Source organism: Heterocephalus glaber, unplaced genomic scaffold (genome assembly GCF_053883595.1).
Source record: "Heterocephalus glaber isolate CG9 unplaced genomic scaffold, H.glaber_assembly_v1.0 deba00000937, whole genome shotgun sequence".
NCBI lineage: Eukaryota > Metazoa > Chordata > Mammalia > Rodentia > Bathyergidae > Heterocephalus > Heterocephalus glaber.
Window position 1 is genome coordinate 14,896,751 of NW_028258173.1, and position 27,240 is coordinate 14,923,990.

Consider the following 27,240-nt stretch of genomic DNA (forward strand, 5'->3'; position numbering starts at 1 on the left):
AGCTTTTGCATTGCCACTCATGGAAGAACTGGAAGACAGCAAAGATTTAATAATGTGTTTGCCACCTAGAAGATTCATGTGCATGGGTTCCCAGGGGACAATATGGAGCAAAAGAAAGGAATCCAGACACATCTCGAGCTTACAAAGTGTTCTGCTTCTTTCTGTACCACAGCCCCAGCTGAGTACGTGAGTACCTCAGAAGCCATGTTAAAGACCCTCAGCAAAGCCGGGATGACCCCCATCCAGACACAGCAGCTGCATGCACCCATGGCCATGGCTGACACCTTCCTGGAGCACATGTGCCGCCTGGACATCGACTCATCCCTATCACGGCCCACAACACCGGCCTCATCTGCTTTATCGGCACAGCCTCCTGCTCAGTGGAGACGCTGAAGGAGATGAACATGAGATGAACGTGGCCCAGCTGAACTTCTCTCACAGAACTCAGGAGCACCGTGCAGAGACCATCAAGAATGTGCATACAGCCACCGAGAGCTTCACTTCCAACTTCATTCTCTGCCGGCCAATGGCTGTGGCCCTGGACACCATGGGTCCTGAGATTCAAACTGGGCTCATCAAGGGCAGTGGCACCACTGAGGTGGAGCTCAGGAAAGGAGCCACACTCAAAATCACTCTGGACAACACATACATGGAGCAGTGAGAGGAGCTGGACTATAAGAACATCTGCAAGTTAGTAGACGTGGGCAGTAAAATCTATGTGGATGACCACCTCATTTCCCTGCTGGTGAAGGGGAAAGGTCCCAACTCCCTGGTGACCAAACTGGGAAATGGTGGCTCCTCGGGCAGCAAGAAGGGTGTGAACCTTCCCAGAGCCACCGTGGACCTGCCTGCTGTGTCTGAGAAGGACATCTAGGTCCTAAAGTTCGAGATGGAGTAGGACTTAGACATGATCTTCGTGGCCTTCATCCACAGGATCCTGATGTCCACATGATGAGGCAGGTCCTGGGAGAGAAGGGAAAGAACATTGAGGTCAGCAGCAAGAACATCAAGACCTCCACACAAAGGGGTGCAGAGGTTTGGTGAGATCCTGGCAGCCAGTGAGATGGCACTGTGGTGGCTCATAGTGACCTTGGCATCGAGATTCCTGCAGAGAAATTCTTCCTGGCTCAGAAGATGATGAGTGGATGCTGTAACCACACAGGGAAGCCTGTCATCTGTGCCACACAGATGCTGGAGGGTATGGAGCTCCGGTCCTCGAGGGCTAAGGGCAGCCTTGAGACCAACGCTGTCCTAGCTGGGGCAGGCTGCACCATGCTGTCCCAAGAGACAGCCAAGGGCAACGACCCACTGGAGGCTGTGTGCATGCAGCACCTGACTGCCCAAGAGGCTCACACTGCCATCTACCACTTGCAATTATTTGAGGAGCTGTGCCTCCTGGCCCCAATTACGAGCAACTCCACAGAAGCCGCCAGTGTGGGAGACTTCCTTCAAGTGCTGTAGCGGGACCATACTGTGCTCACCAAGTCGGGCAGATCTGCCCACCAGGTAGCACGGTACCCTGTGCCCCCATCCCCACTATCACCACCACCAAAGCCCCCAGATGGCCTATACCAAGGCATCTTCCCCATGGTGTGCAAGGACCCTGTGCAGCAGGCCTGGACCGAGGAAGTGGACCTGCACGTGAACTTGGCCAAGAACATCTGCAAGGCTCCAGACTTCTTCAAGATGGGATGTGTGGTCATCGTGCTGACCAGGTGGCACCCCAGCTCCGGCTTCACCAATACCATGTGTGTCATGACAGCCCTGGAGCTCCTCTCCAGCCCCCTTCCTGTCCCCTTTCCCCAACCCATCCATTAGGCCAGCGACGCTTGCAGTGCTCATTCTGAACTGTGGTGCAGCACCGGTGGGTTGGGACACCTGGGAAGACTGCATCCCTGTAATTAGCACTGTTTGGGCTGCGGTGGAACAGAGCTAGCAGCACCCCCCACCACCACCCCAGCAAGGGACGGGAGGGAGGCTCCCAGAGTTTGTTTCAGGAAGGCAGCAACTCCAGCTCCTGTGTGTACCCTGTTCATTCCTGCAGAAGGTAGATGCCCAAAGAACCCAGCTGTGGCAGCCAGAGTAGGGGCTGAGGATGTGGGGCAGAGGAGCCCGTGTGGCAGACTCTGGCCCTGGCTCTGACTGCTCCCCGATCACCTCAGCCTCCCCACTTGACCTATGCACCAGTTCTCTGCACTCGAGCTCCAGGCACATACTCTGCCCGCCACCTCTAGGCCTGTTGCTATAGAGCCCACCTGTGTGTCAATAAACAACAGCTGAAGCTACAAAAAAAAAAGGAGGCATCCACTGAGGAAAAGCAACATTTCTGGATTGGATAAATTGCTTGGTTTATATTACAGGGGTACTTGAGTCTGGTGAGGCTCGCTGTTGGCAAACGAGGAAACCAAGAAACTTAAACCTAATTGTTGGGGAACCCTAGCAAACACGATCACAAAAGCTGCCATTTATTTAGTATACATACTCTTCTCTTTTAATAATTATACTTATTAGCATATATTAATGGAACAGTACAATGGGTTTCTGACATTTTCATACAAGCTATTTAGTATATATTTAAATCAAAATATACCGAGCCTCAAAATCACGAAACCCTTAGCAAGTGATTTTCCTTCTCATTTGGTAGAATGAGACAAATAATAGGACTGATCTCAAAGAATCCTGGAGAAACAAAAGAAGTAGTGGACACCCTGGATCATAGGAAGTGCTCAACAAACACTGGCTTTCAGCATTTTTGTGTCAACGCTTTCCCTGGGCTTCTTCATTCTGTGCAACAACCCGTGAGGCAAATGCTGGGGTCCCCATTTTATCAGGGCCTAGAGTGGTTCAGCAGCTAGTCTAAGGCCACAGCTGCAGAGGGCCAAACAGGACTGGGAACCCAGGTCAGTCTGAATACACTGATCTTTCTGCCCACCTCCTCAAAAGGCCTTGGAGAGAACTCAGCAAAGACCCAGAGCTCTTCATGGACAGAGTGAGCAGAATAGCCCACAGAGGAGACAGAAGGGGAATATTCAATTGATACAGGGTGATTCAGAAAGACATCTGCAGTACAAAGCAGCCCCTTCCTCCCTTCGGGGTAAGCCAAAAGCAACCCACCTCCAGCACTCCAGCAGGCAGCTGAGACCCTTGGGAGGCAGATGAAGAGGAAGGTGTGATTCAGAAGCCAGGGTCTGTGGACCTCCCCTGAACCAAACCTTTCAACAGCAGTCAGGCACTTAGCAGCAAGGTTGCGCACGAAACGCTGCCCTTTCTTCCAGCTCCTGCACAAGGCTGTTATATTTTCAGAATTAAAAGCTCTGCTTTGGCAAAAGCTCAAATGGCGCACGTTAGCTGACAAATGTGCTGTCACTGACCACCTTCCTCACCCTCGCCTGTACCCCACTTTTAAAAGCTCCAGCCTTTTCCTGCTGACCATTTCTTCCCTTGGACTTCTCGAAGCTTTGAGAGTCAGCTCCATTTCAGAGGCTAGCTGAGGACAAAAGAACCTCTCAGCCCATTTGTCCTGGAGAGTGTTTTGAAAAGACTGTTCTCAGAATAACCAGCTAACTCTCTAGCGTGCTGGGCCGGAAGCTTTGGTCGAGTCAGGCTGTTAATATCAATATGTTCATCAGCCAGGCTGGTTCTGGAACAATTTCTAGTGGGGGAGCCCGCCCAGCACAGCCACAGCCCGCCCAGCACAGTGCCTGATGTGATTCGGTCTAAAATCACACAGATCTTGAATAAGTACACACCGACTTCACTCGCAGTTCATTGTTTTGTGCAGTAGTTAACACTGGCAGAAGGGTGCTAGGTTTTCCTCCCACAGACAATAAGTGAAAAATGCCCTGGAGATGGTAGCTGCCTGAGGCCAGAGCTGTCTCCTGGGAGATCTGCACAGAGCACCTGGTTTAGGGGCTGGTCCTCTACCTTCAGCTCTGGCCATTACCAGCACGAGTGCTGGGGTTGGAGCTAGGAGGGCAAAGGAGAAGGGCGCATGCCCAAGGCCAGTGTCTCCCGGTACTTCACCCCTACCTGCCCAGGAAATAATGAGCAGCCTGCTTTACCCCATCTGGCTTGCAAGGTGCAGCCTTTCCTAACCTCTCCACCCCCAGGTGACTTTGACAGTCCTTTGCACTTGATCTCATCTGGATGACTATGTGGGGGAGAAAGCAGAGTAGGCACCCTCCAGAGGCTGGGATGCAGGTTAAGTAGCTACAGAGAATGGCAGCTCCAGGCAGAGCTGGGTTCAAATCATAACCCAGCCTTTACACAGTTTAGCTGCAAGTTCATCACTTACAAACTATGGGTAAAGGTGACTACCTTTTAGGATTGTTGTCACTATGAACTGAAATGAGGCCAATTTTCACAAATGAAAATCATCCAGAGAGCACCCACTAAATGCTGCTTGCTTTCCCTCTCCACACTTCTAGGGTGCTCCTTCTGGTACTTCTGGGGGCTTGCCACCATTTTATTGTGCTGCAGCTGACAAAGAACGCTGTGTCTCCAGCTCAAATGGGATATCAGCGATAAGAAAATGAAATGGAATAAACCTCAATTCATAAAGCCAAGTAGCATTTTCTGATTTGAACTATCCCTCAAAGGAACCTACTGAAATAGTGAAGCGGGGGGGGGGGGGATCCCTGCAATATGCATAATCTGATGGAGGTGAAAGCTTTCAAAACCAAGACCCCAAGGCATTCTCAGACTCAAAGCAGCCCAGATGGGTTTCAGATAAGCCTCCCCTCAGAGCCAGGGCCCCAGAACCTTCCGAGACTCATCCCCAGCATCAAAATCACTCTATTCACCTGAGATATCACCCAGGCTCCCCAAATCCCCCCACTAAGCCTTTTGAAATCACAGGAACCATCTGCTTTGGGCATAGAAATGAGATAGTACAAAAAGTTGCCACACAGAGGTCATTATTTCTGGAGGACAAAGGCGGGAAACAAAGCCTTTAATAAAGGCTTTCGGAGCCGTCGCACACAGCAGTCCTCCATCCCTGGCTGGTGGAGGGCCGCTCCCTGCTTCCCCTCCCCGCTGGAGGCGCAGCGTGCTCCTGCTCAGCGGCTTTGACGTGCACGTTATGCAGCGTGAGCAGCCTAATACTGTATTCCTCTCCCTTGGCTGCCACAGCAGCCCGCCTGGCTGCTTCACCCTGGACTCGGGATTGAGAAGGTTCAGGCTCATTATGGCTCTGCTGTCGTCACAGACTAAGTAAAGCGCAGAATTGTGGTAATTACCCAAATGATCCAGAGAAGAGGGAAAAAAATTAAACACCCTGTGTTGAAAAATACAGTTTTGGAGGCCTGGTCCAACAGATTGTCAAATGCCCCACTTTCTCAGCTGTCCAGAGAGGTAATAACATGTGCAATTAGTTGATCCCTCCCTCAGTAGTACCATTTATACTGGCTGGCTCCCTAGGAGAAGATGTCAAGTACTCAGCGTCCACAAAACCAGCGCAGAGCCTTCTCTAAGCAAGGAGAGGACACAACCCTCTCTCAGATTTGGAAGCATCCCATGGGATGCTGAAAATCTAGAGTCCTCAAGCAGCAGTGAAATCCTGCCATTAAGTTCTCTAATCCAGCTGAGCAGAAATTTCCAGATTTAAATTGTGCCCACCCAGGCATGATGAATGGTCTGAGAGAGTCTTGCGTTTCCTCTAGGTCCTTTTGCCAGCGGTCAAATCCTTCTTTGACTCCACAGTCTACATCCTCACAATCTCAGGATCAACCACAGCTCCCAGTTGGGTGCCCGGGGACAGACAGGCAAACTGCCAAGCACCCACTGGGGTTCCCCTGAAATTAACAGGTAATAACGATGCAGCTCAGTAGCACTTGACAACAGCAAAGAGAGTGTTTAGTGTCCTTGAAAGATTCTGGCCAAGCTAGGATCTGACCCCTCTGCCTAGCAGGTGTGAGACCTTGAACAAGTTACTCAACTTCTCTGCACCTCAGATTCCCCAGGCGCATGAAGGGGGATGATGCAGAGAATGAACCGAGAATGTAATATGCACCCCCAGACAGCATTTGTGGCTCCTGGTCCAGCACCCTGTAAACTCTTGCATGTTCTGAGTGGAAGGTTAGAGCTAGTTGAATATGGCTCTGATGAATGAAGTTTAGTTCCATCTCTTGCTTGCTTGGAGGAGGGTCCCACAGCCCATGGGTCATATCCCCTGCCTAACAGGAAATTGTAGAAGACATTCCTCCCCAGCCCCTGCAGAGCAGATTCGTTGGTGTCACTTTCACTGGTTTCTCCCACAGATCCTGAGGAAGGCGGCATGCAGGGAGGGCTGGAGGAGATGCTCCCATGCAACCCAGCAGCACCTTGAGATGTAGGTTTTCACACCATGTTTCATGGAACCGTAGGTGCTCTAGGAGCTCGAGGTGGGGTGGGTGGTACAGACTGAGTTCTTCATCTTACCTACAGGGCTAGTGGTGGAAGATCGTTTATTTATGTCGGAATTCTGTTTAAAATTTTCTCTGAAAACAGGATTTTCTCCTAAAAGAAAAGCTTGAGAGTCACCTTTCCCACGGCTTCTGAGGACAGAGCCCTGACTTACTCTTAAGGATATTAGGGACAGAGAGGGGCAGCCTCATTCTGAGCCAGAGGAAGCCTCTCATACCTTTTGGGCCATTCAGATACACATTTGGTATCTGCTGTGTGCACACCAGGTGGTGAGATAAGATAAAAAGTAAAATAGAGGTGATGACCCTTGTTGTTTGATGCTTTAAAGGCAGAGCAGACACCCCAAAGGCAGGAGAAGGGAGCAGACAAATGCTAATTAATGCAGCCAACCTGGTCCAGGAAGACTATAATTGTCCAGGGGGCAAGGAATATCTCTTACTTAGGGAACATTTGTTAAGCATTTACCACATAGCCCAGACCCAGGAAAGTCTCACAATCTTGTGGGAGCCAGAGCAGTGGTTCCCGAGTGGGGTAATTGTCTCTGGAGAGTGGCTGGGAAGATGCCACAAGAAATGTAAAATTCGAGCTCCATCTTCCAAGGACAGCAGCTCTCCATACACCTCTTTCCATTTCCTGGGGTCCAGAACAGCACCCCACACGACACCCTGAAGGATGCCAACGGGTTCACAGGCAGGTGTGAGGTGAAGAAACGCTGAGGGCCTGGTGTTGGTCTCCCAGGCCGCCTGCAGGGAAGAGTTTGGAGCTGGGTGTTGAAGGAGTCTGGCCTGGCTCCGCGGAGAAGGGAGTGTGTGTCCAGGCTGGGACCATGCCAGGAGCAAAGACAATTAAGTTAAGCCAGCAGGGCTTGGGCAGAGGCTGGTAATAAAGAGGAGGCAGAGAAAGCCGTTAAGCTCGAGTAGAGCCAAAAGCAGGAAGATATAAGGTATTGAAAAGGAACAAGGAAGAAGAGGGAAAAGAAGTGGAGGTGGAATGTTTGAATCAAACATAGCGGGAGTGTTCCTGGCCCCTGGGAGCAGAAATGTGCCTGGGGGGCCAGTCCCATCTTCAGTGCCATCCCGAATCCAGAGCCACCCAACCCTTGCCAGGAAGCTCTGAAGGAGCCCGCAGGCTCAGGAGCCACCAGGAGTGGGGTAGCCAGGGCCCGGCTGGGCCTGTAATGTCTGACTCCCAGCTGTGACCGCATCTGGGACTTCTGGAAATGTGACGCGAATACTCTCACTCCCACTTAAGCCTATACCTCCCGGCCAGGTAGAGGCACAAATATGTCCAGGGCAAAGCAGGGACTACACATTCACAAACCACAGAATCCCCAGGGACGAAGGGGAGACGGGGTGTTCCTAGTTGGTTAAGAGAGATGGCTGGAGACCCGCCTCCTTTCAGTTTGCCTGGGGAACCCTGTCCTGGCTTCCTTCAAGCTAATAATGTGAATGAACCTGGGAGAGAAAGAGAGTGCGCGAGAGTAGGGGAAGCCGAGAGGAGGGGCGCGGAGACCAGGGGAGGAAAAATCCGGGCCGGGGCAGAGGGAGCGGAAGGGAGCGCCGAGCGGGGCGGGGACTGCAGCCCAGCTGCGACGCCGAGGGGCGAGGGGCGCCGGGCGCGGGCCCCGAGCGCGCGGCGGGGTAAGCGCGGAGGGCGCGGGGCGGAGGCGCGGGGCGGAGGCGCGGGGCGGAGGCGCGGGCGGAGGTGCGGGAGGAGCGGGGAGGGCGGACCGAGAGGGAGGAGCCCCTGCGCCTCCACCAGCCCGCCCGGCGGCCCGCGGAGCCCGCACTCGCCTCGGCGCCTCGGAGTTTGAGCCCCGCGTGGCCCGAGCGCAGGCACGCCCGGGGCGCGGGGTCCGAACGCGCAGCGCGGCGCCGCCCCCCGGCCCTCGGCCCCCCAGCCCGGGCGCCCCTGGAGCGGCGCACGGAGGGAGGAGGGCGGGCCGGGCCGGCGGGCGGCGGACTATGAGGCGCCCACCATGGTGCGATGCGACCGCGGGCTGCAAATGCTGCTGACCACGGCCGGAGCCTTCGTCGCCTTCTCGCTCATGGCCATCGCCATCGGCACCGACTACTGGCTCTACTCCAGCGCGCACATCTGCAACGGCACCAACCAGACCATGGACGACGGGCCCCCGCCCCGCCGTGCCCGCGGCGACCTCACCCACTCGGGGCTGTGGCGGGTGTGCTGCATCGAAGGTACGGACCCCTCCCCCCAAGACGCACACACACGCACACTGCATGGGGCGCGGGTCGGGGGATCGGTGGGTGCGGCGCGAGACAAAGGAGCCCGGAGCGGGTGGGTGGGTCCCCTCCGACCAGCTGTGCACCCGCTCAGGTCCCTCGCGGCTAGGGACCTTCCCAACACACCGATCGCAGGAACTCTGCACTCGCACGCGCACACCCCCTCTTACACAGACACAATGAAACACCGAAACTCACGCGCGCGCGCGGAGCTCCGGACCCGAGCGATCCCCAGGGGCCGCGCCGGCGCCCCAGGGGGAGGTGGAGGCAGGCTTGGGGGCGGGAGGAGGCTGGGGTTGGGGGAGCCGACGCGGGAGGAGGGGGAGGGGTTGCTTGGCAACCGGTGTCTGCGATTGCTATGGGAACTGGCCATCCTGGGGCGGGGCCGGCCGGGGGCGGGGAGCGCTGGGGCCGCTCAGCGTCCTCTCCCAGCCCCCGCCGAGGGGTGGGGGCGGGGAAGGACCAGGGCTCCGAGCGCGTTTGGGGGAGCCCGGGAGCCACTGCCCGACGCCCGCCAGCCCTTCCACGGGGTCACCGGCCTGCCCCTCTCTGCGCAGTGGGGACGTGGGGGGCGCGACACAAGTCATCCCCTCGCTGAGGCAGCGAGACCTCGGTCGCGGCCCCTCGCTGGAAGCCTGCGGAGACCTCGGTGGCAGCAAGGCTGGGCGGCGCAGGGCCACCCGCGGGCCGGCGGCGCCTGGGAGGGGCGTGGTCGCTCCGTGGGGCGTGCGCGGTGACCCCTAAGTGCACGAGGCGGCCGCGTAGTAGGTGCGGTAAGGCTGGGATGCCCCTAGGGTCCCCCGGACTGTGGGGACCGCTACCTCCTGAGTAGTCAGGGCGACCTGAAACCCAGCTGCGGAACTTGAACTAACAGGTGGCTGTAGAGGGACCGTGTGGTCCAGCCAGGTTGCGGACAGGTCTGCCGCTTGGTGTTTGGCTTTCAGAGTGGGGACAAGTTGGTGGAGCGTTGCTTTGATTTCTCAAAAATCTTTGGTCAGAGTTTCCTCTTTTGTCACCTTTCCCGGTATGTTCACTCTGCCCCTGGGTTGTTTGGCAAGTTCTCGAATCCACCTTACCTCCCTTACTGCAGCTACAACCCTGCAACTAGTTCAGCCTGGCAGGATGTGGTGGAGGTGGCAGGGAGCCCTTTCCGCGCCGCATTTGGAATCGTGTGAAAGGAAGCTTTGTGGGCTGTGTCTCATCGGCCAAGTCAGCTCCCCTGCATTGTCCCCCCAGACCATGCCTGGCCTCACCTAGAACCCTTCCCCCTTTGTCCCCCCGAATGGACTCCCAAATGGGGCCCCTGTGCCCTTTGCAGTTTGGAGCTTAATTCCAGGGCTACACAGAGTCTTTGGGTAACAGAAATAAATGTGCAATCAACAATTCTAGAAACACAGCTACACAAAGAAGCCACTGGGCCCACAATCACACCCTCCTCTTTTCTTTCGAAAAACATCATTTTGGGTGTATAGTTGCTCAGATCACGAACACCTACACCTCTTCTCTGGAGAATGTACCCACGTCACTAGCTGCCACAGCGCCTGAGCTAGATAGAGAGCAGGGCTGCAGTGCCCCGGTGTTCTACCTCGCAGGCTCCTCTCAGTGCCTTCTGTGTGGCATAGTAGGTCATGCCACTGTCACCCCCACCCCAAGAAATGTGTGGACCTGGGGCTTTCCAGGTTCCCAGCGGAAATTGGAACTAACCCTCCACACTGGCAAGCCTGGCCTATGGAGGGACTTGAATGCCTCCTTTATTAATTCCTCATCCTAATTAGGATTGATGCTGCACTTAGCATCTTTCCAGCTGCCTCGAGTCATTTGCACTCGCCGCTCATCAAGAGAGCCCTGAGCTGATCTGGGCAGCTGGCTAACCTGGCAAAGGAAGCCATCTGGGGGACTTCATGGAAAGGACGGGGCTGCCTGTGTCATTCCCTAAAGCTCCTAAAGGATCCAGGGCGAGGTGAGCTGGTTTAAGACCTCTTGTGGTTCGAATCATTACGACAGTCCCATACCTGAGTAGGAACTGCCAGCATGGCTTTGCAGAAACACATCATGGAGGCTGACAGCTGACAGCTCCCAGAGCCAGCTGATACTTCCTATGATGCCTGGCAGCAAGTGTCCAGGGCTGAGACCTAGACAGCAGATTAACCCCAGCCCACTTCTGGGGCCATGGAGGGGGCCTCCTTGTTGGCTTTTGTGTGCAAAATGCATTATTTCCACCTGTTCTTTAGTAAAGTACCCCCAAAATCATTACATCTAAACCAAAACAGAGAGGATCAAACCCCTGAGCTGCAACTGAAGAAATACTGCAGCAGGCACCTAAAAAGGCTCAGGGTACAGCACAGAACTTGGATGGGTTTGCTGGCAGCTCATTCCAGGGCACTTGCTATAAACGATAGACTAATTACCCCGACCTCTGTGTGCTCAATATATCCATGCAGTGGGGCGGGGATGTTGCTCCAGCCTCGTTCTGACCCAGAGCAGCACCCACCTGACACATGCCTCTCCATGGGACAAGTGTCAGACTCTTCAGTGCCAGAGCCTCGTGTGTGATACTGCTGACCAGGCTCACAGTGGCCCCACAAAGCCTGAGTAATGACTTCACCACATCTACAGATGAGGGAATCAGGCCCAGAGAGGTTCTAGGACTTGCCCAGAGGCTGCTGGGCCAGATTTGAGCCTCTGTCTCACTACAAAGCTCTTCCTACCATGTCATCTTGCCCTTTCCCCAACAGCTTCTGGGTTGCCATTAAAAATAGAACCAAGCACTTGGCTACCCAGTGGAGCCCAGCTCTGAGTCTGGGCTGGCGGCAGCATGAAGGCATTTGGAGGCAAGGACGTACAACTGACGCAGAAATTGCATAACCTACTCTTCCCTTCTATCCCCTTCACTTTCCCTTCCTTCCCCTTCCTTCTGCTTCTCTGTCTGTCTCTTGGTTTCTCTGTGTCTCTGTCTCTCTCCTTCTACTGTCTTCTGGACTACCCTGTCCCCACCACAAACAGTCACTTGCCCCCCCACCTGCCAAGGCCCCCACACGCACCGTGAACTCCAGAGTGCTCGTTGGGGCTGCTGGGGTCAGGACCTGCGAGGGACCCAGTCATGGTGCTGTCGTCAAGTACCCTCAGCCCAGCATGCATGGTCCTGCAGAGCTGAGCCTCAGCACCCTGCCCCTCATAAAGCTGCCCTCCAGCACACTCACGGTTCTATCAGAGCCTTAATGAAGCAGCCTTGATGCCAGGCTTGGCTCCTGTACCTACTTTGTGTCAGCTCTGTGTTGGACGCAGTGGGAGAGGATTCTCGAAGCTGAGAATGAGCATGTCCTTTGCCCGAATCATGTTCATCTCCCTCACCTGGGCAGCAGCTCTTACACCAGTGTTCCCAGCTTTCTTCGCACTGTGGCACACAGACACACAAATCCTGTCACTCCCCCTGGGGGAAGGGGCTAGAGGGATGGCCAGGGGTGTCTACTGCAGAAGCTCTAGCTGCCCAGAAGTGGGTGGGTGCTCACTCTTCGAGCACACCTGGAATTCTTTTATGGTCATAAACGGGAGCTGGACCTTAACCCACAGTCCTGACCTGGGGCCCCTCTGAGAGGCCTGATCTGAATAATGCTGCGCCGCGGACTTTCCCTTCTGTGTCTGCTGTCCTATTCTCTTGTACTAACCCATATGTGGCCTGGGCAGTTAGGCCCAAGTGGGTGACAGCAGCCAGAGCAGGCTTCTCTCTCCCATGCACCCGCATCACCAGCTGATCACTTGGCTCTCAGCCCTCTGTGTTGATAACAACAGCCACCACGTACTGAAGACCTTCACACGTCTCACCTGAGTGTGTGTAACAGCTGAGGTCGGACTCCTGAGTCTGGCTCTGCACGACCAGGGACAGGCGTTTGTGTAAACTGCCAGGTTTGGGAAGGAGCAGGTGTCAGTCCGCCCAGGCTTACATAGCAAAACATGACAAACTGGGCCATTTAAATGACATTTATTTCTCGAGGGGGAGCTGGGAAGATCAAGATGGAGGTGCCTGCTACTGACTGTGGCAGGTTTCTCTCCTGGTTCTCATGTTTTAGACAGAGAGGGCACTGGCTCTTCAGTCTCTTTTGTGGGGGCATGAATCCCAACGTGAGGACCCCACCCTTAGGACCACATCTACACTAATCACCTCCCGAAGGGTCCCATCACCACACACTGTTGTTCACACCATTGTTTACACAGAGTCCTGGGGCTTCGCCATATGAATTGGGGGATGCACGACAGCTAGTCCTTAGCAGGGATGTTCTCTCTTCCTGTCCCTGCTCTGTAACTGGTCCTCAGCATTTGGGAAGGGCTCCTGCAGGTCTCTTCTACCTTTCCTTAATGCCATGCCCAGTGTCCTTTAATCTCCTCTGTTCTTTACTCTTTTCTCTCTTTTTGTAAGGAAATACCAGCTCTTTTTCACTGGAGCTAGCTGATTTAGTTGGGTTGACTCAGCACAACTCCAGTCAGAGCCTGGAAGAAAATCCAATCCAAGGAGGAGCTGAGGGTCTTGTGGACCCCAGCCTGGGACTGACTTAATGGCTCTTCCACAGAGCTGGCTTTGAAGGAAAGGGCTTAAGAAAAGCTCAGTGGGAAAATCAGGGCTTTAAAATAAATCTGTGTCAGTCTCCCCAGACATGCCAGACTCTGAGGACTTCCAGGACAGTCACAAAAGCTGAGCAGAAAGGAGTCTTGGCTGTCAGACCCAGGGTCTCAGAGATGAGGAAGAAAAAGAACCCCAACCCCACAGACAAACTGGCGAAGGGAATTGTTAGGAAGACAACCTGATGGACCTCTCTCTCCTCTGAAAAGGGGGCTTGGCTGTGTGGAACATTCCTCCACCCTCTGACTTTCTGCCCAGTGAGTTCCCACCCTTGGCTTCCAGGTTGAAGGCGGTTCTGTGTGGCCTCACCGTAGTCTGTGTGGTGTGGGAGTGGGTGGGGTGTCTCCAGCTGGAAGAACCCCTGGTATTCCTCAGCCCTTTTCCTGCCAAGATATTCCTGTGCAGGGTATAAGCCACCTGCCTCCCAGATAGGCTTCTTTCATTCATTCATTCATTCAGTGACTCACCTGGTCTATGTCAAACCTCTGAGACACCGGTCATGGCTGGGGAGGGGACACATTCTAATGGGTCAGGTGACAATTCCAGTTGCTGATTTGTGTTCTGATGAAAGCAGAACAGGGGAATGTCCTGCAAGAGGCCAGGGAGGACTCTTGTCAGTTGATGAAGGGAACAGGAAAGAGCTGTCAGGGACGGTCACATTTAAGTCAAAACCTGAACCACAGGAAGGACTTAGAGGAAGACCTTTCAGAGAAAGGAAAAGGCAAGTGGAGTCCCCAGGGCAGGACAAACCCTCTCGAGGACAGAGGAGAGCAATGCGGGGTGGGGGTGGGGGTCAGGGGCAGGAGCCTGCTGGATTTCACTTGGGATGGCTGCTGCCAGGGCTGGGAAGGGAGTAAATGGATCCAGTTTATGTTTTTAGAAGGTGTTCTAGCTGCATGTGGAGAACGGAGATTTCAGAAGGCAGGGAGACCCATCGGGACCTTGTGGCAGGTGACCAGACTGGAGACCTGGGGCCAGGTGACAGCAGCAGAAATGGGAGATGTCCAGGGAGGGCAAGGAGAAGGGAGAAAGGAACCAAGGGTGATCCCACAGCTTTGGGGCTGCCACAGCTGTCCAGAAGGTGGCACCATGTCCTAATGGGGAAGGAAGAAACCAGGAGCAATGATGGGGATGAAAATCACGGGCGTATTCTTGGGGGTCCCCAGGTTCTGACACTAATACCCTAAACCCACGGAGCCAAAGATAGTGCTGGAAAGCTCCACCACGCACCACTCCGGAGCCCCACGCTAACTCTCACTGGCCCTAGCATTCTGGGTTCATTGCCAGCTGACCCTTTTGACAAGGCAGGCTTTCTCAGCCTCCCCACAGCTGGGGTCTGGGCCCCACCATTCCTTGCTGTGGGGACTGTCCTGTATGTTGTAGGATGTTTAGCAGCATCCCTGGCTTCCACCCATACCTCCTTCTCCAAGGCACGACCACCAAAAATGTTTTCACACATTGCCACATGTCCCCTGAGGGGCAGAATTGCTTCCCATGGAAAACCGCTGATCTAGGGGAAGCATGATTCAGGTTGTTAGGGTGGCAGGCGGAGGAGGGCAGGCCGGATTCCTGAGAGCTGGTGAGAGCTCGACTCATTTCTCTGACCTTGGAGAAAGTGTATGGGACACAAGCAAGAAGGAGCAACCCTAATAATGGGATGACCTGACATCTGCTTTAGGTGCCCCAGCTCCTTCCTTTATTAATAGTAATGCTTACCTGCCTGTGATGCCCCAGCCCATGTCCCCAGCCTGGCTGAGAACTGCTGATGGAGCCTGACCTCAGATTGCAGGACAAGGAAACTCAGACCAGTGAGGCAGAGTGACTTGTCCAAGGTCACATGGCAGCAGTCAGTCATTAGCATCAGAGGAGGAGTGGGTGTGGGTGCCACCTGGCCAGGGTTCTGTCTCCAGCACAGCCTCCCCTCCGACCGGTACTGGGCAAGGTTGGCCAACAGCAGCCACCATAGTGTGGGGTAGCAGCTGTTAGTGCAGATTGGCCAAGGGAGAGCACCCCTGTGTGGCTCCTCACTTCCTCTGAGGGGCAGCCCTGTCCGCAGCAAGGACCTCCTCACTGGCTTTCTAGGGGACAGCTTGAAAAACAGAACGTACTGGTTCTAGTCCTCAGGGTGGGCTGCGCAGGGCCTGCTTAGATCACCTCCCAAGTCCCCACAGTTCTTGCTCTTCACCCCACACCCCATGGTGCTCTGACCAGTGCCCCACAAGACCCTCTTTTCTGAATGCCACTTGGGACATAGTACCAGACAAAAGTCATTTCTCCCCAGTGTGTCAGTGTCTACATATGAAAAAGTTTTCAAAGCTGTGAAAATTACATCATACAGTTTTACTGTTTAGTTCTTCCTCCAGCCAATAAAGGAGGAAAGGGGAAGCTGAATAATAAAAGAAAGGCAAGGGGCAGGGAGGCGTGTAAATCAAAAGTAAGAAAATAACACCATGGTTGAGTCTATGAGTGTAGGCAGTATCTCCTGCAGGGCTGGTGGGTTGCTAGTGGTAGGCCACAGATTTGCCTCGGAGCTTCCTGGGGACCAGACCAAAGAGACCAACATGACCAGATAGAAGTTTGGTTGGTAATGTTCATATAATAAGGGGAAATATTTTGTAAGGGAAGCCCAGCTCTTTCGGATCCAGGGCGCTGGGAGGAGTTTAGTCTGAGACCCCTTTCACAGGGGCCATCCTATCCCATTGCACTGGAATCTGGCAGAGGGAAGAGGTCAAGGTTTGGGGTTGTACCTTGGGTTCAAATCCCGCTTTTGCTGGTAGCTGTGCAGCTTTGGGCAGGTGAGCTAAACTCTCTCAAGTTGTTCACATGCCCGGACCAGTGTGGTAATGAGGCACTAAAAGGGAACGCAGCCTGCACACAGCTTCAGAGCAGTGCTCCCCAAATGGACCACTTACTAGGACACCTCCCAGTGGAATGGAACTGTCCTGGCCCCTGCTTTCCACCAGGCTCCTGAGTGTGAATCCCATGTGTTGGACAAGACGGGGACAGATGAGGGATTTAGCTGCCAAGCTCCGGCACACATGGGGCCTCCCAGTGTAGCTCCAGGGGCCTTGCAAAGCAAACAGTGACTGTACTGCCTGTTACAGACCCCGGGCTCTCTGCTGGCTCCTGGACAGCACGGGGTGATCTCACACTTAGCCATGTCTGGCACTAGCACCTCTACTTCCTTACAGTCAGGAGCGGGCAGGGGAGCTCGTGTTGGGGCCCGGGAGGAAATGTATCTAGGTCAAAAGAATCCTCCCCTAAAACATCAAGACTGCTGTGTCCTGATGTTCACCCCCCTTCACCTGCTCCCCAGACTTCCCTCCATCCTCCATAAAGCCCAAGCAACCCCTTCCTTGGGCTTTTCAAGCATCTGCCCATGGGTCCTCCAGGTGCAGATGGCTTCACTGTGAATGGCCTTGAAAGGCCTCGGTAAGGGTTGCAGATGCCCTCACCACTCACCACCGTCTCACACGCATGTGCACACATGCACGACTTTACCTGCCAGGATTGCAGATGCAAGGCAACGTCCACTGTTGGTTGCCACATCCAGTCCTTTACCATATTACCACATCCAGTGCTCAGCAAGTGTTGTTTATTTGTCCTGCTCCATCCCTTGCCATTGCATCATCTCAGAAAGAGAACAGAAAGGCTCAGAGGAGTTCCTTCCCTCGTCCCAACTCCAATCAGAGCCTGGGAGAAAAGCCAGTGACTGAAAACTGTCAGTCTCCCTGGCTCTACTGCCATCAGCTTCTGTTACCTCCTGCCCCGGTGGCAGAGGCAGGGACTGGCATTCATCCCAGCCCACCCTTTCTCCCCTCCATTTGGAAGTAGGAGCCGCAGATGCCCAGTGCTAGTCACACGGATCTGGATGTGAGTCCAGATATACAGACACTGCCACTTGGCAGCTGCATCTCCAGACAGATTACTTACACCTCTCTGAACTCCTGTTCTTTCATTGTAAAATAAGCATTATCATAGGATCAGAGAACCTGAGGTTGTTACCCCTCCCTGTGCTGGCTGCCTTTCTTTCTTTCCCTTGGTACTGGGAGTTGAACCCAGGACCTTTGCACTGAGCTTAAATTTTGAGACAGGGTCTTTCTGAGTCACTAAGTTGCCCAGCCTGGGCTTGAACTTGTGATGTGCCTCAACCTCCTCCTGGAGTGCTGGGATTATAGCTGTGTGCCCCCATGCCTTGTAGATAGATAACTTGAAACTTAGCAGTGCTTTCTCCGCATTTCCATGATTCCTGAACCTTGGAAGTTTTTAGAAGAAATAAGTCACCTACATTTTACAGCTAACCTGGGCAGGGCCTCTGGTCATCTCCCCAACCGCGGATGGAAGACAAGACCATGACACTATTTCATACCTTGTACAGGCAGGGTCTCCCTAAATGGCTCCTTTGAACCATAAAATTGGTGGCTGAAGTCCTCAATTAGGTCTTGAAAGAGGATCTAGCACCAAGGCAATGCCCAGCAGATGTGACAGCCATCCATGCACGTGTTCTCTGAGTCACATTTGCTGTCTAGATGAGTTTGCCAAGAGCCCTGGCCTGGCTCCAAGGAGGCCAGGAGGAGCCAGGTACCTCCAGGAGCCTTGGGAGCCACAGCTTAGTGGCCTCACTGATACCCAGGAGCAGAAAGAGAGCACCTGTGAGCCACCCCCACCCCACCCCAACTATCTGCTGTCTATTGGGAACCAAGCCTTCCACTCAGGCTACAGCTGTGAACTTCCGGTGTCAGGGGTGAAGGAAAGATAAAGGACTACAGGATGCTGAAGCATGGAGGCCTCAGCAGGGGAGGCAGGAGACGTGGTCCTGATTCTGCCACTAATCATCTGGATGATCTTTGGCTTGTTCCCTAACCTCCTAGAGCCGTGGTGGTGAACCTATGGCACTCAAGCAGCAGTGGGCACACACCGCCCTCTCTGTCAGCTGTGTCTCAACTCACCCCACCAGCCAAGAATTGGATATTCAGGGTTATTTGCAGTGTTGGCACTTTGCAATAAATAAGTGGGTTTTGGGTTACAGTTTGGGCATGCAGTCCCTAAAAGGTTCACCATCACTCTCCTGGAGCCTCCTTGATTTGCTCGGCCATTGATTGGAAAATGATACCCATCCTTCCTCTGTCCTCCCACTTCTCTTCCTTCTCCCTTCATCTTTCTGCCTCCATCTCTAACCACTTAGCCCTCCTCCCTCCAGCCCCTCCCTTTTCCCAGCCTCCCTCCTTCCTCTCTCTAGCTCTGCCCTTCCCCACTGCCCCCACAGGGGCCAGGGTTGTGTGACTGTGCAGTGGGGAGGCACATGGCCACATTCCCACAGAGACACCAGGAAAAAGATAGTGACTTCAGACTCATTTTCTTGGAAACACTCTTGGCTTTTCCCCTTGACACCTTGGCAAGGAGCCACTAGCAGGTGAGAGCCTCACACACGTGACAAGCTGCTGGTTGGCGGGGTCTCTTAAGGGTATCCCCCCTTCCCTTGACCATCGGCTCCATCATCCGTCCTCCATCCAGCCAATGCTTGGTCTGCCTTTCTGGTGACCTCCCTAGTCGTGTGGCATCCCCTGCAGGACACGCCCTCAGCTTTCCCCCCACTTCTCTAAACTCACTGTGACCCAGGCATCTCCCCCTGGGACATCTGCAGCACTGTCTTAGCCACCTCCCCACTGTCTCCACACACAGCCCCAAAGATCCTGCCCAAATATCAGCCTGGTCTTGGTGCTCCCCAGCTCGACGCCCTTTAGTGAGACTGCACCCCAAGGGTGAAAAAGTCAGGCTCAGTCCCTGGCCTCTGAAGCCCAGTGGCTCCGGCTCCAGCCAGCTCTCCATCATCTCCCACTGGGACCCTCACTGGCCAGAAGGGAGTTGAAGGTAACAGAAGGATGAGACATTGGGGGGCCAGTCCTAGAGACGTACATTTGAATCCTGCCTTACCCTGTGTTAGCTCCATGACCCGGGCTAGTTCCTTAGCTTCCTCAAGCCTCAGTTCTTCTCTTGTGCAAAGTGGGGATATGATAGACACCCCCACCTGCACTTCGTACAGTTGTCGCAAAGGTTAAATGAGGTTGTGCCTGAGGCTGAACACATCAGGTTCCACCCTGAAAGCTCTGAGAAGCGATGGTGCCTGGTACACCATGCAGCTTTACTCAGCCCCTACACTGAAGGCGCAGATATTAGCTAGCAAGGCCAGAGAGCCTGGGAGCAGCAGAAGGTGATGCTGGGAAGGGAGCTTCATGGGGTCTCCAGAGGCCTGGAGCCTGAGGGGTGGCGTGATCCTCAGCGCAGTGGGCGGGGTTTATGCTGAGGCACCTCCCACAGAGCAGATGGGCCTGAGCCAGGAGATCCTCCAGGTCACTGCAGTTGTCCACACATTGAAATGATTCGGGTCTGAGCCGATGTGGTGGCCTGGGGGATGCCTGGGAAGATCTGATGGATTCCAAAGATCCCAGGAGACCCAGCTGACTGGCTGCCAGATGGGGAATGGAGGATGGGAGGCAGATGAGAAAAGTAGGGACCCAGGAGCATGTCAGGAGCTCAGCCTGGGAAACCAGTGCTGGCGCCATTTCCCAGGACACAGGACGTGGAGGGACCTCTTCTTACTGGGGGCGGAAGCAGCACTGGTCTGGGGACACTACAGGGATGTGGGAGTCACCTGCTGGCTGGCTGGAAGCAGCTCCCCCTTGTGGTGACATGCCAGGTTGTAAGTGGCACCCACACACACCCCAGCCCCGTGCTTTGTGCTCCTTCATGGGACAAATGGCACAATGGCAGCTGTATTTTTTTATTTTTTTTGGTACAGGAATCGAACTCGGGACCTTGTGCTTCCAAGGCAGGCGGAACCGCTGAGCTAAATCCCCGGCCCAGCAGCTGTATTTTTTAACTAAAACGTTGGCTAAGAGACTAGAGGACAGATTTTTGCTGTTATTCTTGTAGATATAAGTGGTAATACAGGAGGTGCTATTGGGACCCTGGAATGTTGGTAGTTGTAGTTTTGGGGGAGGGGAGGGAGGGAGATACAGGAAATTTGAAATCAGAACTCCTCTAGAGAAATCCATACTGCAGTCCTAGGTCATGCGCAAAGGGTTTAAAATGACTGGTGTCACTAGGGCCAGCACTGTGCTATGTGCAGGGTTGAGACTTGTGCAGTCACACAAGGCCCTGTGCTCAGAAGGACACCCCCCCATTTCTTTCATGCTCTGCTGTCACCATCTTGAAATTATTAATCATTTTTTAACAAGAGGATTGGATCTTAATTTTGCCTCAGACCTAGCAAATTATGTAGCTAATCCTGGTGTCCCACTGTGCCCCTCAAGAAGACTTTGGTCAGAAGAGTGTGTGTGTGGAAAGTGGCACGGAAGCAAAGGAGATTGTGTAGGGGGCAGAAGTGTGTACCAAGCCAGTCCTCACTTCTCTCTTGCTTCTCTGAAGAGCCACCACCAGCTCTCCCCGCAGAGCCCAGGGCTGCCTTGGAGAGCAATATCACCCTCAAGCATTTGTGTGGCACATGATGAGTGCCTGGCTTCAAGCTGAGCGCTGTAGGTACAGAACACCCTCTGGGACTTATCTCTGGTTCTGGAGCACTGGGTGCATGAAAGGCACACCAAGTGTGGATGGAGCCAGAGCATCAGAGCTGAGTTGGAGGTTAGGGGCTCCTCCTAGTGACCTGTCCCAAGGGACTGTCAGAAGTGAATAGAAAATACCAACAGGGCTCCTTGGACTTTCACATGTCTCACAGTGGACCTGGAATGAACAGCAATTCGGTGATTGTCATCTCCGAGACCAGGCAGGACATGGTGGTACAGGGCCCAGCCCAGGTGACTCAAGGTCTGAATCCAGACTCTGCTTCCTTCTGGATGGGGAGCTCTAAAATAGTCCTTGAACCTTCTCTGAGCCTCCTTTGCTTGTTCTGCAGAGCGGGGTTAGCACTACTTCCTGTGCACATTTGCTGGCAGGAGTGAAGGTAAGGCAGGTACAGCTCGGCTTGGGACTGGGATGAAAAGCAGACAGTCCATGTCATTATTCTCATTTGCTAACCCCAAGAATGCACTGGATTCTTCGGCGTGACAATGGGTGTCCAAGGAAGGGACTCTTTGGTTCTGACTTTGCAGGGCCCCTACCCAACCCACCCCTATCTTACACACCAAACTGTGCAAGGAAAAGAACTCATATCCCTCAAGACTTCCTGAGGACATCTCAGGACACCCAGGCTCCCTTCCAGGGGCTGGATAGCCAGGCCAAGGCTGTGTCACCAGCTCATCATTAACATGCAGTTGGGGGAGCCTGCCCCTTGCTCACTTCCGGCCCTCGCTCTGAAAAGCCTTGATAACAAGTGCACATTGACGGCCCAGGTTCCCCAGGGCAAGCATACTGTCCCTGGCTCGCATCTGAGCCCTCGCCCAAGACATTTCCCCGCTTCAGCAGTTTGGCATGTCATACAAAGGGGCTCTGATTTTTCCTGAAGTCCAACTCCTCTTCCATGAAAAACGGCTTTTGTTGTCTTTCTGCCCATGGATTCCTGACTGTGAGTCAAGGCCAGATGCCTGGTGGGCAGAGAGGCCCTTTTGGCTTCCCTGGAGGGTCTCCCTTCTTGTACCTTGGTGGCCATTTGTGGCCTGTAGCCTGTGTCTCAGGGAGTTGCCTGCTGGCCTCTGGCCTGTTCTCCACCCTCATACTGGTCTTCCCATTCAGTGGCAATGTTATATGTGTCCCAAGGATTCCTTTTTGGGTGGCTGCCACTTCCACTGTTCCTACCGTATACCCACCTGGCAAACCTATGGATTCCCTTCTATACGCATCAGTTTTCCCCCATTTTCCAGTGCCTTCTTCCCTTCTTGTTTTCTTTTGTTCCTCTCCTTTCCTTCTCACTCATATTTCTACTTATTCCTTCCTGTTTGCCTTTCTGGTCTGCCATATTTAAGTCACGCAAGCAAGCCCCTTCCTGCCTCCCAAGCGACGCAGTCTTTTGAAAGTTTCTGAGGCATTTCTCAGATAAAAATGTATCATTTTAACTCTGCAATGATTAGGAGGGTTATTAAACATGGAGAGAATTCTATTAAATAGCAAATTGAGTGAGTCAAAAACCCACAGATGTGGAACCTTTAAAGATCATCTGGTGTGAAATAGATGTGACTGTGACGAAGGTTTTTATTAAGCTGGAAAAACACATTGGAAGGAAATTCACCCTAAATGTTAGCATGGTGGCTGTGGGGACTGGGAGTGATTTATCTCCTTCTGTCTTTTTCATTTTTTTCTATAAAGTCTATGGGGGAAAAAATAATAAACCTGATGTTTAAATGAAAAGAACACCAGGCCCTGTCTCCACATAGATGGATAGAGATCACTGATGGTGTTTGATCCCTTTTTTCTTAAATGCATCTGGGCACCATGCCCATGACTTCTTGCCAGGTTTTTTTATTTGTTTTTGTTTTTGTTTTTTTTATGACAGTCCACCCTTGACTTATAACCAAATTGATTGCTGGATCAAAGCCATGGAGGGCCATCCATAGTTGAAACTTTATTCCTTGTAAATTACAATTTACACATTGGGTTTCTATCCCTAGAAATCAATCTCCTACAATAAATGTGCCAAAACTGACCACAAAAGTAAGCAAAGAGAAAATAAAACCTGAGCATATGCTCTTACACACTTTTATCGAATGTGTAAAACTAAGTACCTAATAGAAAGTGCTGTGCAGTAGCTACTCCCAAGGGGGGATTTTTCTGCCTGAGCCAGACTAGCCGAAGCTTTTTACAATATGGATCTGATGAAGTTTGACAAGCTGCTTTCTTTCTTACCTACCTCGCCCCTGGAAATCTCGTGGCAAGTTTAAGCATCCTTCATTGCGGCAAAAATCCTCAAAATCTTCTGTCTCAAAAAATGTCCACTGCCAATTCCATTTGTGTAAACTCCTTAGCAGAATCTTTGCATGGGGAACACCAAAGGGAAGGCTATTTCTGCTGTGACTTGTAAAGCCTCTGAGCCTTGCTTTTGGGGTCCGAGACCGTTGACCCTTCTTCAGGGACCACTCAGTGCAGAGCGGTCAGCTCCCTGGTGGTCCTGGAGACCAGGTCACTGCACTGCCTCTCGTGGAAGACTCAGTTAAGATGAGAGTACACGGTGCAAGTGAATGCGAATGAAGGCGACAGTGGCGTCCTTCTTCCAGTGTTCTCCTTCTGAGTGTTCCAGGACTTGGATGAGAAAGTTATTCCCTGATTCTGATCACAATCACTGTGCTGCCAGGGGTAGCGCCCTCTTTCCTTTCTTCTTCTTCGGTCTTTCCTGGAGCCAAGAACAAAGCACTCATCTCCAGCCCTTAAGAGCCCTTCGTGTTCTTGGCAGTGTTCCTGATTTCTCTTCAGTCTTCCCATCTCTCGGGGAAAGGAGAGGAAATTTACCTGGATCTTTGGCTTTTGAGGGTTTTTTTTAACCTGGTTGCTTTCTGCAGATCATTTCTGGCTTGAAATCAGCAAGCAGTTGCAGAGTGACTGCTGGTGCCAAGCACTGGGGAGGTATAGGGTCCAGACACCCCCAGATGGCCCTTCCTGCTTATCATAGGGGGGCTGGCGAGTCGCTCCAGAGGAGGGAGGTGCCCAGCTAGGCCCACACAACCCTAATGGTGCCCGTGTTCCTCTCCACCCCTAGCTGCTTATCCAGCTCACTCTCCAGCTCACTTCTCTCTTCAGGAGTTTAAAAACTAACATCAGTTATCCATTGAGCACTCACTGTACCAATACAATATATATTATCTCATATTCCAAGTGCTTTCCTTATGTTATCTCATTTTATACTCCTAACAGCTAGGATTTAATATTGCTTAATTAATTACTGAATTAACTATTTAATCAGGTATAAATCATAGAAAGAGAGCTAGTACTTAATATGCTGTGTTCCAGGAACTGACCTGAGCATTTTATATATATGCAATGTGGTTAATTCTCAGCCTCTCTATGAGGCAGGGACTGTCACAATTGTCACTGTATAGATGGGGAAACTGAGGCACAGAAAGGCTAAGTAACTTGCCCAAGGCCACGGAGCCAGCAGGTGATGAGGTCAGGATTCTAATCCAGTTTCTGGCCCCAGATTTCCCTTCTGCAGCTGTTCCACCTCTTCATCATTCATAGGACCTGTAGTTACAACTTACTAAAAACCTCCTCTGTGGATTTTTCAGTTTACTTCATCCTCACGCTGCAGCATGGGTAACACATCCATTGTGGGGACTAAGGAGCCTGTGACACATGCTGGCATTTGCACCTGGGTCTCTGGCCCCAAGGCCCTTTCTGAGCCCTTTGTCATCCCCCTGATGAAAACCGTCATGTGACTGCTGCCCATCAGAGAAGAGGAGAGACATGGATCTCTAGCACCTCATTGTGATCTTGTGGACCCAGGGGCTACAGTGCAGGCCATCAGGCTTGGAGGGGAGACTGGGTGTGAAGAGAGGGTGAGACCCACCCCTCAGGGCATCCCAGTGGTTGCCAGATGCTGGCTGTGGGCCAGGCTGGCACGGCAGGCTTCTCAGAGGAGGAGGTGGGCACAGAGTCGTGACCAGAACAGCACACGATGCCAGCAGCTCTGGATCTGACTCACACAGCCCGGAGAGGAAGGATTCTGCTGTCAGACCGAGGGCGGCTCTTAGGATGGGGTGCTCTCAGTGAGGAAGGAAGATCATTCTGCTCAAGACAGCTCTTTTGAGAAGACATTCACCGCACACTGCAACCCTCTGGCACTCAGGTCTCGCAGGCGACGCCACCCGCCAGCACACTTCCACACCCAGCTTCTGATCGTTGGCGTTCACGTGGCGACTCCGGGCTCACACAAAGCGGATGGGAGAACAGTCTGCTCATTACTGTAAGCTTCCATTCATATCAAGCTCAAAGACAGGCAAAACTAATCTGGGGAGATGGAAGTCAGCAAAGTGACTCCCTTTGTGGGGTACTGATGGGGAAGGGGCTTCCAGGGCTGAGAGCACATTGTATTATTCTCAATAAAAATTACCTGCCAGGGCCAGGGATTTAGCTCAGTGGTTCTGGCGCCTGCCGCGCAAGCACAAGGTCCCGAGTTCAATCCCCATACCAAAAAAAAAAATTACCTGCCAAACAAATACGTGTCTGAGATGACTAAACCCTGTGCTCCCGTCACGTGCCCTCATCAGTTCCTAATTGCTGGCCTGTGTTTTCTCGGATCCTGGTCAATGTAGCACATACTCATACTCATTGGAAATGTGTACCACTGTCCCTGTGCTAACTTCTGGGGATTCAAGGACTCATTCATTCATTCATTCATTCAGCAATTGTTTTTGCGCCCTGTCTCTGGAGAGTTCTGTGACCTGCAAGGAAAAGGTATTCCTGTATTGGTGAGTTCCGTGGCCGGGAGCGATCCGGAATGCCACGTTCTCCGGCTTGTCCTCTCAAAAAAAAGATCTGTGGTTTCATGGAATTGTCACAATCCCACAGGAGGGAGGGTTCTGTTGGCCTCAGAAGAGGAAGCAGCAGGGGCAGAGTTGGACTCATCTCTGAGCTGAGCCCACCTGGGCTGCCCCAGTGACTAGGTCACTGCCCTCACCCTTATGACAGGCCTCCCTGAGCTGGAGCATCTGCTAAGCGGAGGCCAGTCCCAGGCTGGCAGAGGCTGACATGTTTTGGATGAAGAGGGCCTGGTTCAAGGATGCAGAAAGCCCTTGCTTTCCTGAGACAGTTTTTTCTCAGCTGGGGCTGCCATGGTCTGGAGAGACTGCCTGGTACTTCCACCTGGGGGAACTTGAGCACCAGCCCCCATTTTCCTCTTCTGTCCCTGATCCCCAATAATATTCTCTTAAGTCTCTTCAAATCCAGCAAATAGTGAGACTCACTGAGAATTTACAAATCAGACCCCAAACTGAGTCCAGAACACCCAGAGATTCATTCACCAGCTACATGCTGAATGCCTACTAACCACAGAGTGTTGGAGTGCTGGGGAAAGTCCTCTTCACAGGGGGAATACAATAGACAGCAGTCCTTACAGGGAGTATTGTCCGGGAAGACGAGCAGCAGGGGGAAAAAAGTCAGGTTCTTCGAGGCAGGGCATGGGCTCAGAGGGGCTGGGGAAGGGCTCCCTGGAAGGGTGGCACCTGAGTCATCTAGAGGAGGGGAGAAAACAAGCTCTGGGGAAGTCAGCACAGTCCTGTCTGGCAGAAGGAGCAGCATGGCCCTGTGCGAGGCTGTCTGTCATTTACATACAACAAGGCGGCTGGAACAGGGCACAAGAATAGGAAGAAGCAGTAGGAGTGGATCAGAGAAGGGACCACAGCCATGGTAAGGACTCGGCCCTTCACCCTGAGGGAAAAGCTGCTGGAGGGCATTCACAGGAGTGTCAACAGTATCTTTCTAGCCACTATGTTGAGTAGGGTGGGACCTGTTCTTGGGTGGCCCCTAAGTGAAAAAGGATCTATCTATTGGGATCTTTGCTTAGGAGAAGTTTGTCACAGGCCTCTCAATTCCAGGAAGACTGGGCTTCTGTCAGCTGGAGAAATCAGGGAGTGCTTCTCAGAGGAGGTGTTGTTTGCTTTTGGTTTTGCAGAGTACGGAAAAGTTCCCAGATAGGGGAATTGACTCACCCAGGCACATTTACTGGCTCGTTCACACATTCCTGAGCTCAGCTGTTCATTCTGTGTTCACTGAATGAAGCAGCCTGTAATAGGATGCTGTCCTGTTGCTCAGAGGAACCATGTCTGGTAAAAGAGGAGACAGAGGGGTCGCTGACTGTCACCAGTCTATGATCAGTACAAACAAGGAGCTACAGGAGCAGAGCTGGGGGAGGAAGGCCCTGAGAAGTGTGGGCTAGGGTCATGGAAGTCTTTCTAGGTCGCAGGCACGGTGAGCTGGTCTAGGAGCGTGCGGCTGAAATCGTCAGGAGAATAGGAAGGAGAAGGGAGCTCCAGGCAGGGCACAGGGACATGGTTCGTGCTCTCGAGTATCCCCCAGTGACCCAGTGCCTGCTGGGTCTGG

General features: G+C 53.1%; 1 protein-coding gene and 1 pseudogene across 1 annotated transcript in view; both read left to right on the plus strand.

Annotated features, from left to right (window-relative positions):
* The first annotated feature begins 204 nt into the window (after positions 1 to 204).
* LOC106008204 (pyruvate kinase PKM pseudogene) lies at positions 205 to 1,818 on the plus strand (annotated as a pseudogene).
* Positions 1,819 to 8,287: 6,469 nt separating this feature from the next.
* Positions 8,288 to 27,240, plus strand: part of Cacng4 (calcium voltage-gated channel auxiliary subunit gamma 4) — a 59,579-nt gene continuing 40,626 nt past the window's right edge. The window contains exon 1 of the mRNA XM_004870260.4: positions 8,288 to 8,600. Coding sequence (XP_004870317.1) covers positions 8,381 to 8,600 — 220 coding nt within the window. The 5' untranslated portion in view covers positions 8,288 to 8,380. The remainder of the gene's footprint in view (positions 8,601 to 27,240) is intronic.